Source organism: Scyliorhinus torazame, chromosome 14 (assembly GCF_047496885.1).
Source record: "Scyliorhinus torazame isolate Kashiwa2021f chromosome 14, sScyTor2.1, whole genome shotgun sequence".
NCBI classification, from domain to species: Eukaryota; Metazoa; Chordata; class Chondrichthyes; order Carcharhiniformes; family Scyliorhinidae; genus Scyliorhinus; species Scyliorhinus torazame.
The window spans coordinates 124,210,851-124,225,884 of record NC_092720.1 but is presented as its reverse complement, the minus strand read 5'-3'; the positions used below and the strand labels follow the sequence as shown (position 1 = coordinate 124,225,884).

The following is a 15,034-nucleotide window of genomic DNA, read 5'->3' as shown; positions in this document are numbered from 1 at the left end:
TATTGGGGTTCCCTCACAGGACTTGACCTGTCTCGGCATGTTGATCACTCCTGGTAGGACGTATGACACCAGAGCTGCTGTTCCTCTGATGGGGCTTGCAGTATTGGAAACCTCCTTGTGGTTCTTAATCGGACAGCAGGATGCTGAGGCAGCTAATTGTGAAGCTGCCTCTTGGAAGGTTGCTGTGCCTGTCTCATAACTAGCAAGTGCGGGCTTGGCATTCCTATCTGTTGCCACCATCGGGTCCCAAAACCTGCAGAAACATCCAGCCCCTTGGCTTTTAATAAGCCATCTATTTCTTCAATTGTTCTTAGGTCATAAACTCACACACACTCATACGTTTGCAAAGTGGCGCAGCGGGCGGGGAAAAGAGTGAGGAAGCCGCCAGCCCAGAGGCGCCTTGCCCCGTCGAATTGTTCGGCAAAGAGTCAAAAAATAAATGAAGGGGCAGGTCCCATGAAATCACGCTGGTGGAACGGGGTCTGATTGAGCCTGCCCCGCCAGCAACATTGATTTTAAAATATTGGCTCCCAATGCAAGAAGGGAATAGTCTGCCCTCCACCCATCCCGGTACTCTCACCCCGAACAGCTTCCCCCACACCACAGAACTCCAACCAACAGAACCACCCCCAGCCCCTCCACACAGAACACCCAGGGGTCAGTGCTTGAGCATGATTCTCTCCGAGCACTCACCCTAACTCTTCGTTGTGGGAGACCTGTCGTGACTCACTTCGGCATGCCCTGACGTTGAGGTGAATGGATGCTCTAATGGGGGCGTGGGGGGACTATCAGGTGTAAATGGGAACCTCAATGTTGCTTTTCAAAGTTATTTGAAAAAAGCCAAATGAGAAAGGCTATTAGATGTTATGAAAAAATATCAAGACCAAGCTTTCGAGAAAGACTGAAGTCTTCCAATAAAAAGTTCAACGCACAGAGGAAAGCACATGATTAATTTATTAATGGAATTGTTTGTTATACGTTTAGGAAATGAACACTATTTTGTATTTTATAAGAACAATTGTTTCAACCCTCATTTTGGACATTAGAAATTTCACTTACTGACGAAAGATGGCAGCTCAAATTTTTCAGATGACAAACTTTCAGAGAGCATTTTAAGAAATGTGTGGACAAATTATACAATTACAGTGTGATGGGGTTAGATTGGCACCACTCATGGTAAATGAAAATGAAATGAAAAATGAATGAAAATCACTCATTGTCATAAGTAGGCTTCAAATGACGTTACTGTGAAAAGCCCCTAGTCGCCACATTCCGGCGCCTGTTCGGGGAGGCCGGTACGGGAATTGAACCGGCGCTGCTGGCCTTGTTCTGTATTGCAAGTCAGCTGTTTAACCCACTGTGCTATTAAGTCTCTCTTTTCTGGCCAAAGTTGACTCAAAGGTGTGCAATAAGGTTTTATTGAGTTACAAATTGATTGCACACATTCACCTACCTGGCACAGTGGTGTGTTTCACAAAGGCCACTTCTCCAGCATCATCCTTCAAACATCTAGACAAAAAAAAATCATACCAGTCAAATCATCATACAGTGCCATTGTCATACCCTAATGGAAACTGCCATGGGGGCTTTGTGACCTGGCAAACCCTTTAAAGGAGCCTACTGAAGGTTTGGACATAGAACAATATGCAACCAGGACATAATATCGAATGTTACACATTTTAGATTTACTTCCAATGGAATAGCACAATAAAAAGAAATATGATTTCAAAAATTAACACTCTGACTGACTCTCTGCACAATCGGACCCAAGCACCATAAACAAATCTTCTTTGTACAAACTTTTTTAAACCATAGATAGGTGCTGCAAGCGAACACAGTGCACTATAAGCAATGAATATAGAACATAGAACATTCAGTGCAGAAGGAAGCCATTCAGCCCATCGGGTCTGCACCGACCCACTTAAGCCTTCCACCCTATCCCCGTAACCCAATAACCCCTCCAAAAAATGTTTGGACTAAGGGCAATTTAGCAAGGCCAATCCTGCACGTCTTTGGACTGTGGGAGGAACCCAGAGGAAACCCACAAAGAATGAGCAGACTCCACATAGACAGTGACCCAGCAGGGAATCGAACCTGGGACCCTGGCGCTGTGAAGCCACAGTGCAAGCCACTTGTGCTACCGTGCTGTTCACAATGCTTCCTCTCTTGTTCCATCCTGACGCAACATAAGCAAATCCATGTCTAAATCATACAGTCACTGCAGCATAGAAATCCCACGTCAGCAATCAAATCGGCCAACATTCCTGAGGGTGGGACCTCCTCCCCAGTGAGGGTGGGAGAATTCCCAATAACGCAATGCACTATGGTTGCGGGGCGGGATGGCATGGAGTGGGTGGGCTCCACGCTGACCTTGCTTCTGGGGACCGGGGGGGGGACAATCCATCCAAGACACCCCCACCCCACCCCTTGGTAATATTCCACCCATTGTCTCATGTTGTAGCTGTACAAAACTCTGGGGCGGCCGCATTTGGAGTTTTGCGAGCAGTTCTGGTCGCCGGATTATAGGAAGGATGTGGAAACATTGGAAAGGGTGCAGAGGAGATTTACCAGGGTGTTGCCTGGTATGGAGGGGAGATCTTATGAGGAAAGGCTGAGGGACTGGAGGCTGTTTTCGTTAGAGAGAAGAAGGTTTAGAGCTGACTTAATAGAGGCATACAAGATGATCAGAAGATTAGATAGGGTGGACAGTGAGAGCCTTTTTCCTCAGATGGTGATGGCTAGCACGAGGGGACATAGCTTTAAATTGAGGGGAGATAGATATAGGACAGATGTCAGAGGTAGGTTCTTTACTCAGAGAGTAGTAAGGGCGTGGAATGCCCTGCCTGCAACAGTAGTGGACGCGCCAACATTAAGGGCATTCAAATGGTCATTGGATAAACATATGGATGATAAGGGAATAGTGTAGATGGGCTTTAGATTGGTTTCACAGGTCGGCGCAACATCGAGGGCCGAAGGGCCTGTACTGCGCTGTTATGTTCTATGTTCAAGTTACATATTGGGCAACAATTCGTTATTACTATTTATTTTTATTTTTTATTCAAAGTACTGAACAATTGTGAAGAAGAAAGGCCCTTGTCGCGGGTACAAGACCTATAAAGAGCGAATGAGCTTCCCGGTAACGCCCAGTTACTGAAGTTTAGATACTTTTGTAGAAAATAGAAAATATTAATAAATAATGTAAGATGGAATAAGCTTACACATTTTGATGTTTCTCAAAGTCTCTGCGATAGCATCTACAAAAAAGTCCTATTAAAAAAGCAAAATCCCAATGTATTCCCACAATAATGATTGGCAAATGAACCGAACATTTTGGGGAATTGTCAATCCCAACATGATTCTGTTTTAAGAACATAAGAAACAGGAGCATGAGTGGGCCATTCAGCCCTTCGAGCCCCTTCCACCAATCGATCAAAGTCATTTTCCTATACTATCCCTGTATCGTTCGTATTTTTAAAATGTAGAAATCCATCGATCCCAGTCTTGAACAAACTCAACCATAATCCTCTGGGGTACAGAATTCCAATTTAACTTTGCTCTCTATTCAGTTTGCATGTCAAAACTTATTTTAGGCTGCCTCTCTATTTAGAAATGTTGAAAGAGTTATCTGACACCAGCTGCATTAAGAACAACTCTCACTTTCTCTGATGCCACAGGCGGAATTTCCCCCCAAAAATGACTCAAGTGTCATGTTGGGTGGGAAAAGCTGTGTTCCGGCGTGATCCTTATCACGATCTTCCCACACGGTCATTTTTTTACACCCAGGGTGAATTGTGCTGAAATGTGATGTGTGGGACTTGAAGATACCGGCAAAGCTAGGCCCTCAGAGATCCCTGATCTCAGAATAACCCGACAGCCCCCACCCTTCTTGCCAGCAAAGACCTCACACTTCTCGCCAACAAAGGCCTGGCCCTAGTCACCAGCAAAGACCATCCCCAGTCGCCGGCAAAGACCCCCCCCAAGTAAGTGAGACCACACCATGGAATTGCCAAAGGTCCCCCTCCCCTTTAGCCACCTCATCCTCCCTTCAGGCCCTGCCCCTTGGCAGTGCCAACTTATCAGTGCCAACCAGGGTGACAGGGCAATGCCATGGCACTGTCCAGTCATGTTCCTGCCCAACCGGAGGCTACCAAGACCTCCAAGCACCCCTCCCCCCCCCACCTGACGTGGTCACCATCTCTATCCAGAGAATTCAAGAGTGGTTGTGAGGAACCCTTGCACTTTAATATCTAAGTAGTGCCAACTGCTTCTATGGTATTCAGGCATCAAACGTTTTTAAATATCGAATCTAAAAAAAATTGCTGTGAGACAGAGCACTTGCTCTTTCTAAGACACACTTCAGAGTAGAAAAAGTCCACTATAGAAAATGCAGTCAGGCAGAACACCTGCTCAAAAGAGGAAGCACTTCATAGTTAATGGACCATGAAGTGCTATAAAACCAAAGCTAACCCTCCTTTGAGAGAGCCCACGGTGTCAATTAAAAGGATTGTAAAAGTTAATGGGGTGTGAAATTCAATGTATACAACCAAGTACAAAGGAATATAACAGGCATACTACAACAGTGAAACCACAGAGCCTATTGAAACTTCAAGGGGAGTGAAATACTTCTCCTAAAAATAAGCTGCAGAGTTGCTCTGTCCTGTAAGAGGATTGTAGGACCAATAGGTTGCAGCTGTACTTTGCGCTGTTATGGGGTGTTAAATATGAAAGAAAGAAGGTGTCAAAGCTTCCCAGACACAAAGCGACCCTATCCCAGGGGAGACCCTGACCTGGCCCCTCCAGCCCACCCCGAGCCTCTAAAAGCCCAGCTCCCTTGAATGATGTCCCACCCCAACCCCCTCTTCATGGCATCTGCTGTGCCCTTGTGCTTCCCGGGGGCAAGTCGAGAGGGGTACTCATCTCCTTCCTCCCTCTCTGAGTCCATCGTACCCGGTCCATGCTTACAAGGACACATAGTGATTCGCATCTGGCTGGCATCCCGCTATTGGGTGGGAAGATTCCATGAGGCAAGAAGATCTGACTTTAATCTCGTTAATGAGATTGAAATTCATTCAAAATCATTTAAATATCTTTCTCACCCTTTCTGGATGAGATTCGGTTCCCGGGCTAAATAGCTGGCTTGCAATGCAGAACCACGCCAGCAGTACAGGTTCAATTCCCGTACCGGCCTCCCCAAACAGGTGCCCGAATATGCGACTAGGGGCTTTTCACAGTAACTTCATTGAAGCCTACTTGTGACTATAAGCTATTAATATATTAAGATGGCGGTTGTTTCAAAATATTCTCAGTGTGGATGGGGAGTTGGTGCTCCCAGTAAAGTGGCATGCAGGAGTGGCCTGGTTTGGCTGCATCGGGACAGGGAGATTTTGGGTAGGGCCAGCAAAAATTGTTAGCGTTGAGACAGCAGGATATGAAGGATTTCTGAATGTCTACCAAAGGACCGGACTACCCAGAATCAGAGAGTTTCTTAAAACTGCGTATTTCCCTCATTTCTATTCCCCCAGTACACCACCGATGCCTGGTGCAGCAGACAGTCTGAAGGACACAGTCATAACACCGAGTTAGATATAGTTATCAGGGGCGGGATTCTCTCAGGCCGGGGCCGGGCCGGAGAATCCCCGCGAGCGGCGCGAATCGTGCCATGACGCCCCATCGCCGGCACGCGATTCTCCGTAGAGCGGAGAATCAGCGCCATTGGCGCCGGCATGGCTGACGCGGTTGGGAGCCACTCTATGTGGCCGGCCCACCGATTCTCAGCCTGGGATGGGCCGAGCGGCCGTCGTAAAAAGGCCGAGTCCCGCCGGCGCCGTCCACACCTGCTCTCAGCCGGCGGGAACCCGCCGTGGAAGGGTCGGGGGGCGGCCTGTGTGGGGGGAGGGGGGTCCGACCCCGGGGGGGTCCACTGATCGGCCTCCCTGGCTGGGGGCCTCCTTTCTTTGCCCCTGTAGTCCTGCGCCACGTTGTGTCGGGGCCGGCGCATTGAAGGAAGGCACTGCGCATGCGCGCGTTGACGCCGGTGCCACTGCGCGTTCGCGGATCCCGCGGTGCCCAGTTGACGCCAGGATCAGCAGCGGGAGCGGTGTGAACCGCTCCAGTGCCATGCTGGCCCCATGTAGGGGCCAGATTTGCTGATCCTGAGGCCGTGTGGACGCTGAAGAGAAACACAACGGCGTTTTCGACGGCGTCAACAGTTAGCTTCAGTAGAACAGAATCCCGCCCCAATTGTAGCATGAAGACCTAAAACGTTTTTCGATATTTATCTTTTTTATTCTCTTGGTTGTGATGTTGATGCTGTGCTGTAGTGACATGGATTGTCACATTACTATGCAATTTTTTTCTTCCTCATTTGCATAAGCAATTGTCCCCACAGCGAAATTCCATGAGGATATGGGAAACATGTTACTTTGCAGGAGTAAGCCACTTGACCCCTCGAGCTGGCTCTGTCATTCAACTAGATCATGGCTACGATATCTCAATACTATTTTCCGGCACTATCCCGATATCTTTAAGACCTAGAAATCTAACAATCACTGTCTTGAACATACGTTGAGTTTCCACATCCCTCAGGGCAGAAAATTCACAAGCCTTCGAGTGAAGAAATTCCTCCACATCAAAAGTCTTATATGATCTACCTCTTAATATGAGACTGCATACCTTGGTTCTTAACTGCCAACCAACCAGGAAAACATCCACAGAGTTCCATAGAATCCCTCCAGTGCAGAAGGAGGCCATTCAGCCCATCGGGTTTGCACTGACCCTCTGAAAGAGCACTCCATCCAAACCCATGCATGGACTTTGGCTGATCAAGTCTGCACCAACCCTCTGAAAGAGCACCTGACCTAGGCCCACTCACCCACCCCATCACAGTTATTCAACTCATTGATCACAGCCAATCCACCTAACCTGCATATCTTTGGACACTAAGGAGTAATTTAGCGTGGTCAATCCACCTAACCTGCACATCTGTCCACCCTATCGAGTATCATAGAATCCCTACAGTCATTCAGCCCATCGAATTTGCACCGACCTTCTAAAAGGGCACTCCATCCAAACCCACTCCCCTGCCCTTCCTAATAACCACTACACATCTTTTTTAGACACTAATGGACAATTTAGCATGGCCATTCCACCTAACTGCACATCTTTGGACTATGGGAGGAAACCGGAGCACCTGGAGGAAACCCATGCAGAAATGGGGAGATGTGCAAACTCCACACAGACAGTGTCCGAAAGCCGGATTTGAATCAAAATCTCTGGCGCCGTGAGGCAGCAGTGCTAACCACTGTAAGAATTTTGTATGTCTCACAGAGGTCGCCTCTCATTCTTCAAAACGCTATAGAATACAGGCCAGTTCTCCTAAATCTCTTTTCATGGCCAATCCCACCATCCCGGGAATCAGTCTGGTTAATCTTCATTCCTTTGCCCTTAGATAACAAGGCCAAAACAGTACATAATGGGGGTTATTCTCCCCCCCGCCCCCCCCCCCCCCCCGCTGGGTGGGAGAATCGCCGGGGTGCCGTGCGAATCGCACCACGCTGCCCCGACCCCCGCACACGATTCTCCCACCCCCCAAAAACCAGCGCGCGAGAATCGCGCCGGGCTGCTCGGAGAATTGCCGCAAACGGCGAGCGCCGATTTTCCAGCCCGGGTGGGCCGAGCGGCCGCGTGTAAATGGCCTAGTCCCGCCAGCGCCGTCCACGCCTGGTGCGGGACGCTGGGGGCTGGCATGAATCCTGCCCCCTCTGGTTGCCGAATTCTCCGGCACCGGATATTCGGCGGGGGCGGGAATCGCGCCGCGCCGGATGTCGGGCCCCCCCCCGGCGATTCTCCGGCCCGGATGGGCCGAAGTCCCGCTGCTAGAATGCCTGTCCTGCCGGCGTGGATTAAACCACCTCTCTTACCGGCGGGACAAGGCGGTGCGAGCGGGCTCCGGGGTCCTGGGGGGGGCGCGGGGCGATCTGGCCCCGGGGGGTGCCCCCACGGTGGCCTGGCCCGCGATCGGGGCCCACCGATCCGTGGACGGGCCTGTGCCGTGGGGGCACTCCTTTCCTTCCGCCTTCACCATGGTCTCCACCATGGCGGAGGAGGAAGAGACCCCCTCCACTGCGCATGCGCGGGGATGCCGTGAGTGGCCGCTGACGCTCCCGCGCATGCGCTGCCCAGCGATGTCATTTCCGCGGCAGCTGGCGGGGCACTAAAGGCCTTTCCCGCCAGCTGGCGGGGCAGAAATCAGTCCGGCGCGGGCCGAGCCCCTCAAGGTTAGGGCTCGGCCGCTCAAGATGCGGAGGATTCCGCACCTTTGGGGCGGCGCGATGCCGGACTGATTTGTGCCGTTTTTGGCGCCGGTCGGCGGACATCGCGCCGATTAGGAGAATTTCCCCCCTGGTCGCTGCCAGCGGGTACTCATCGCAAAGGCTTGGGGGGCGGCCTGTGGGGCGGTGGGGGGGGGGATCCGTTCCCGGGGGGGGGGGGCTCTGATGGGGTCTGGCCCGCAATCGGGGCTCACCGATCAGCGGGCCAGCCTCTCCTCCCCGGGCCTACTTCCTTGCGCGACCGGCCCCAGAACCCCGGCGCCATGCTGGTGAGGGGCCGGAGCGCTCCGCGAGGTTACCGCGCATGCGTCAGTTGGCACCGGAGCCATTGCGCATGCGTTCGTTGGCGCCGGTCCAACTGCGCATGCGCGGGACCCAAGGCGCCGTGTCTTTTACGCGGCGCTGGGTCTCTGACGCCATGCTGAGGCCCTGACCCCGTAAATCGCACAATGCCCCTGCTAGCCCAACGGAGGGTGGCGAATAGAGGTCTGGGAACGGGCGCCGTCAGCGGAGTAAAACAATCCGGTTGTTACTCCGGCGTCGGCACTTAGACTCCCATTGGGAGAATCCCGCCCAATACTACAGGTGAGTTGAACTGAATTGCCGATACTTCAAACATACCTTGGCTGTGAAACAAGTTGGAACATTTTGAAGTCATGAATGGTGCTTTACAATTTCAAATACTTACTCTTTTCCACTTGGTTCAGGAGCACCTTGAAATACAAGTTGAATAGTCTTTCACTTATTTCAAAAGCCCTCTGAAATAATTTAAAATACAGATGGAGGGTGAGAAGGTAAAATCAAGCACTAGTGTTTTGTGCTTAAACAAAGGAGATTACATTGGGATGAGAGAAGAGCTAGCTAAGGTAGACTGGGAGCAAAGGCTTTATGGTGAAACAGTTGAGGAACAGTGGAGAACCTTCCAAGCAATTTTTCACAGTGCTCAGCAAAGGTTTGTACCAACAAAAAGGAAGGACGGTAGAAAGAGGGAAAATCGACCGTGGATATCTGAGGAAATAAGGGAGAGTATCAAATTGAAGGAAAAAGCATACAAAGTAGCAAAGATTAGTGGGAGACTAGAGGACTGGGAAATCTTTAGGGGGCAACAGAAAGCTACTAAAAAAGCTATAAAGAAGAGATGTGGTAGATTATGAGAGTAAACTTGCTCAGAATATAAAAACAGATAGTAAAAGTTTCTACAAATATGTAAAACAAAAAAGAGTCCTTTAGAGGACGAGAAGCGAGATTTAATAATTGGAGATGAGGAAATGGCTGAGAAACTGAACAGGTTTTTTGGGTCAGTCTTCACAGTGGAAGACACAAATAACATGCCAGTGACTGATGGAAATGAGGCTATGACAGGTGAGGACCTTGAGAGGATTGTTATCACTAAGGAGGTAGTGATGGGCAAGCTAATGGGGCTAAAGGTAGAAAAGTCTCCTGGCCCTGATAGAGTGCTAAAAGAGATGGGTATGGAAATTGCAATGCACTAGTGATAATTTACCAAAATTCACTGGACTCTGGGGTGGTCCCGGCGGAATGGAAATTAGCAAACATGACACCACTGTTTAAAAAAGGAGGTAGGCAGAAAGCAGGTAATTATAGGCCAGTTAGCTTAACTTCGGTGGTAGGGAAGATGCTGAAATCTATCATCAAGGAAGAAATAGTGAGGCATCTGGATGGAAATTGTCCCATTGGGCAGACGCAGCATGGGTTCATAAAGGGCAGGTCGTGCCTAACTAATTCAGTAGAATGTTTTGAGGACATTACCAGTGTGGTAGATAATGGGGAGCCAATGGATGTGGTATATCTGGATTTCCAGAAAGCCTTTGACAAGGTGCCACACAAAAGGTTGCTGCACAAGATAAAGATGCATGGCATTAAGGGTAAAGTAGTAGCATGGATAGAGGATTAGTTAATTAATAGAAAGCAAAGAGTGGGGATTATTGAGTGGTTTTCTGATTGGCAATCAGTAGCTAGTGGTGTCCCTCAGGGATCAGTGTTGGGCCCCCAATTGTTCACAATTTACATAGATGATTTGGAGTTGGAGACCAAGTGCAATGTGTCCAAGTTTGCAGACGACACTAAGATGAATGGTAAAGCAAAACGTGTAGAGGATACCAGAAGTCTGCAGAGGGATTTAGATAGGTTAAGTGAATGGGCTAGGGTCTGGCAGATGGAATACAATGTTGACAAATGTGAGGTTATCCATTTTGGTAGGAATAACAGCAAAAGGGATTCTTATTTAAATGATAAAATATTAAAACATGCTGCTGTGCAGAGAGACCTGGGTGTGCTAGTGCATGAGTCACAAAAAGTTGGTTTACAGGTGCAAGAGGTGATTAAGAAGGCGTAAGAAGGAGTTTTGTCCTTCATTGCTAGAGGGATGGAGTTTAAGACTAGGGAGGTTATACTGCAATTGTATAAGGTGATAGTGAGGCCACACCTGAAGTATTGTGTTCAGTTTTGGTCTCCTTACCTGAGAATGGACGTACTGGTGCTGGAGGGTGTGCAGAGGAGATTCACGAGGTTAATCCCAGAGCTGAAGGGGTTGGATTACGAGGAGAGGTTGAGTAGACTGGGACTGTACTCGTTGGAATTTAGAAGGCTGTGGGGGGGGGCGAGGAATCTTATAGAAACATATAAAATTATGAAGGGAATAGACAGGATAGATGCAGGGAGGTTGTCTCTACTGGCGGGTGAAAGCAGAACTAGGGGGCATAGCCTCAAAATAAAGGGAAGTAGATTTAGGACTGAGCTTATGAGGAACTTCGTAACCCAAAGGGTTGTGACTCTATGGAATTCCTTGCCCAGTGAAGCAGTTGAGGCTCCTTCTTTAAATGTTTTTAAGATAAAGATAGATAGTTTTTTGAAGAATAAAGGTATTAAGGGTTATGGTGGTCGGGCCGGAAAGCGGAGCTGAGTCCACAAAAGATCAGCCATGATCTCATTGAATGGCGGAGCAGTCTCGACGGGCCAGATGGCCTGCTCCTGCTCTTAATTCTTATGTTCTTATGTAAATACATGGTGAATAGTCTCTTACCCGTTTCAGAATAACGTGGGTGACTAGTTTCCCATCTGGTTAAAAGGAAAATCCTGGATGGATAAGCTCAAGTGCATTGATCCCTCATTTCCAGTTATACATTGTGCTCAAGACATCATCAGTATTCGGGTGAAGATATGACAATTCATTTGTAACTGAACTGCACCCACTAACCAGTGGAACTTGCTCCCTGGCAGAAAGGGAATTGGGTGGACCTTGCGGTTCTTAATAAAGATTTGTTAACTTCAGACTCGAGAACCACGGAATACTTACTGAAATGCACCTGAATAATCGTAGTAGGGTTCGTGGTGTGATCGTTGGCATTTATTTGCTCCAGATCCTTTGCACAGCTTACATAGCCCAGGGAACTGACTACCGGCTCCTGGAACACAGCTAGAGGAAAAGAACTTTTCCACAACTAGGGGGGAAAGAAAAGTGGAAATTAATGTGCAATAACAGAAGGATATAAATCCATAACAGAGATTTTCCCGAGTCGACATCCAACGACGCAGGATTATTTGGGCACAGTGAATATTGAAAGGTTGGGAGCAATGCCTCTAAAGGAACCCACCTGATTTTCCGTCCCTGGAAATGGATGGAAGATAATCAGGCAGATTTCTTTTAATTGGGCGGGCCTCTCCTGCTGAGCAGCAGCCGGTTCAGGTCCAGCTAAGGCCCACCAGACATTTCGCCCACCACTCGGAAAATAGCAGCAGATGTGGGCCAGGCAAAGAGAGACACACCGCCAATGGCACAGTGCCCTATTTTACAGGCCCATCTGCGTGCGGATGGCTTGTAAAATACACCCACAAGATCAGAGAGAGAAAGAGAGAGAGATACAGAAGGGAATCAAAATGAAAGGTGGTGGTGGTGATGGTGGGGGTGGGGGGGGGTTGGGGGGGCGGGGGCAGGATTGAGAAACAGAAAACAGAAGGAGTCAAAAGAGAGAGAATTCTAGGCAAAGAGAGGAAGGAGGGAGACACCATACAGGCAGAGCATTGACGGGCACAATAGAAATTTAGGAGCATGCTGACCCCAGTACTTTGGTCACAAAAACAAGGGTAGCAGGTGTTCAAATTTCTAGGAAGACCTGACAGCTGGCAAGGCTTGCTTCCTTTCAGTGTCAGTTTGTAAAATTATCTTTGGACTGCACGGTTTCCACATCCCTGTTGTATTAACTTTATCATTGATCAATACATCCACACATTGCAAATGACAGGTGTACTGTTACTTCCAGCTCATTCTGCATTTCCTTTTAGTAATGGTGTTCCATTCATCATATACTCATGACACATCTTATCCTATTGTGTAAACTTTACATTTATCAGGATTAAATTGAATATGTCATGTACCCAACGGCATGATTGATCAAATCCCCTCACAGAACATTTTCTTTATCTTTCTTTTTATGGGCACCTTCTCCTATGCCATGCACTAATCTAGATTCTCATTCCTCATAACTTTAGAAGTCTTTCATGTGAAATTAGGTCAAAAGCTTTCTGAAGTATCTAATGAACTGCAATGTGAGAATTTGTCTATTTGATACTTCAGCTCCCAGCTCTTATTTCCATTAATTTAATGGTTATAGACATGGCCTGTAGTCTCCTAGGTCAGATTTTCCCCTCTTATAGAAATAGGAATTATGGGAGTTCCGCTTCTAACTTGTAAACTGGACAAGTGGTTGTTGAAGGACAGCTGGAGATCTTTTGTGCCCAGGTGCCAGCCTGAATTAACTTTAAGTCTGCTTGACAGGGTCATTCAAGCTCTCAAAGCTGGAAGGAGGCTGTTTAAATGTACAAATGGGAAGAATGGACATCCTATGTTTGTTGTGGGACCCCAGTTGCAATCTTGAAAGAGAAATGGGCAGAACTTACTGATGCTCGATCAATAACTCCAGAAGCAAGATTGAAGACAACTGAAGGCTTCATTACACTAAATGTTTCCCCCAGCAGCGCAGGTACAGGAGGCAGCTGCTGGGGAGACACGGGCTCTTATACTCCGCCTTACTGGGCGGAACCAGCAGGCAGGCTTAACCAATGAAAACAGTACCTCCTACAGCATTACAGGGTACCATAATACCTCTAATACCGACTATCACATTCACCCCCTGTTAAAAAAGAGTCCGGCGGGGGTGATGGCCTCGCATTACACAGTGGTAGAGGTTAAAGGTTATGGAGGTACCCAGTATACATCAGTACAGTGGTTTTGCCTCATTACATCGCAAATATTTACAAAGTTTATTGACATTTCAGATTGAAGCAATTAGTCGATCGGGGGCCCTGGTCATCCTCTGCGATCGTCGTAGCTCCAGTGGTGATGCAGGCACCGGCTCGGGCATCTGTGGCTCCGGGAGCGTGGCTTCGGCTTCTTCGGCAGCTTCATCACCCCTAGACGGGACTGGTGGGAAGACCGATTCACCTGGGAAGGGGGTGGCTGTAGGGTGCGCCGGTGGCAGGGAGGGTGGGATTGGTGGTGGGGGTGTGTGTGGGGATCCAGCGGGTGCCAGGTCCCGTAGGGAGACCGTATCCTGTCGGCCGTCGGGGTACGCCACGTAGGCGTACTGAAGGTTAGCGTGGAGGAGATGGACCCTCTCGACCAACGGGTCCGACTTGTGTGCTCGCACGTGTTTGCGGAGCAGGATGGGTCCAGGATCTGCCAGCCAGGTTGGGAGCGAGGTCCCAGAGGAGGACTTCCTAGGGAAGACAAGGAGATGTTCGTGAGGTGTTTGGTTGGTCATGGTACACAGCAGTGACCGGATGGAGTGGAGGGCATCCGGTAGGATCTCCTGCCAGCAGGAGACTGGGAGATTCCTGAACCATAGGGCCAGTAGGACGGTCTTCCAGACCGTTCCGTACTCCCTCTCTACCTGTCCGTTTCCCCGGGGGTTGTAACTGGTCATCCTGCTCGAGGCAATGCCCTTGCTGAGCTGGAATTGATGCAGTTCGTCGCTCATAAAGGAGGACCCACTATCGCTGTGTATGTAGGCGGGGAAACCGAACAGGGTAAAGATACTGTGGAGGGCTTTTATGAAGGTGGCTGCGGTCATGTCGGGGCAGGGAATGGCGAATGGGAATCGGGAGTACTCGTCAATCACATTCAGGAAGTACGTGTTGCGGTCGGTGGAGGGGAGGGGCCCTTTGAAGTCCATACTGAGGCGTTCAAAGGCACGGGAAGCCTTTATCAGGTGCGCTTTCTCTGCCTGTAGAAGTGCGGCTTGCACTCCGCGCAGATTTGGCAGTTCCTGGTGGCTGTCCTGACCTCCTCGATGGAGTAGGGCAGGTTGCGGATTTTAATTAAATGGAAAATTCGAGTGACCCCCGGGTGGCAGAGGTCTTCGTGGAGGGCTTGGAGGCGGTCCACTTGTGCGTTGGCACATGTGCCGCGGGATAGGGCATCAGGAGGCTTGTTTAGCTTCCCAGGACGATATAAGATCTCATAGTTGTAGGTGGAGAGTTCGATCCTCCACCGTAAGATCTTGTCGTTCTTTATCTTGCCCCGCTGTGCATTATCGAAAATGAAGGCCGCCGACCATTGGTCAGTGAGGAGAATGAATCTCCTGCCGGCCAGGTAATGCCTCCAATGCCGCACAGCTTCTACTATGGCCTGGGCCTCCTTTTCAACTGAGGAATGGCGGATTTCTGAAGCGTGGAGGGTGCGTGAG

At 49.2% G+C, this 15,034-nt stretch overlaps 1 protein-coding gene across 1 annotated transcript in view; it reads right to left on the bottom strand.

The window, feature by feature from the left end:
• The window catches only part of LOC140390004 (serotransferrin-1-like), a 68,900-nt gene that overhangs the window by 36,129 nt on the left and 17,737 nt on the right, over window positions 1-15,034 (bottom strand). The window contains exons 5-6 of the mRNA XM_072474770.1: window positions 11,647-11,791; window positions 1,454-1,509 (exon numbers count right to left, since the gene is read on the bottom strand). Of these exons, the coding sequence (XP_072330871.1) occupies window positions 1,454-1,509; window positions 11,647-11,791 (201 nt within the window). The remainder of the gene's footprint in view (window positions 1-1,453; window positions 1,510-11,646; window positions 11,792-15,034) is intronic.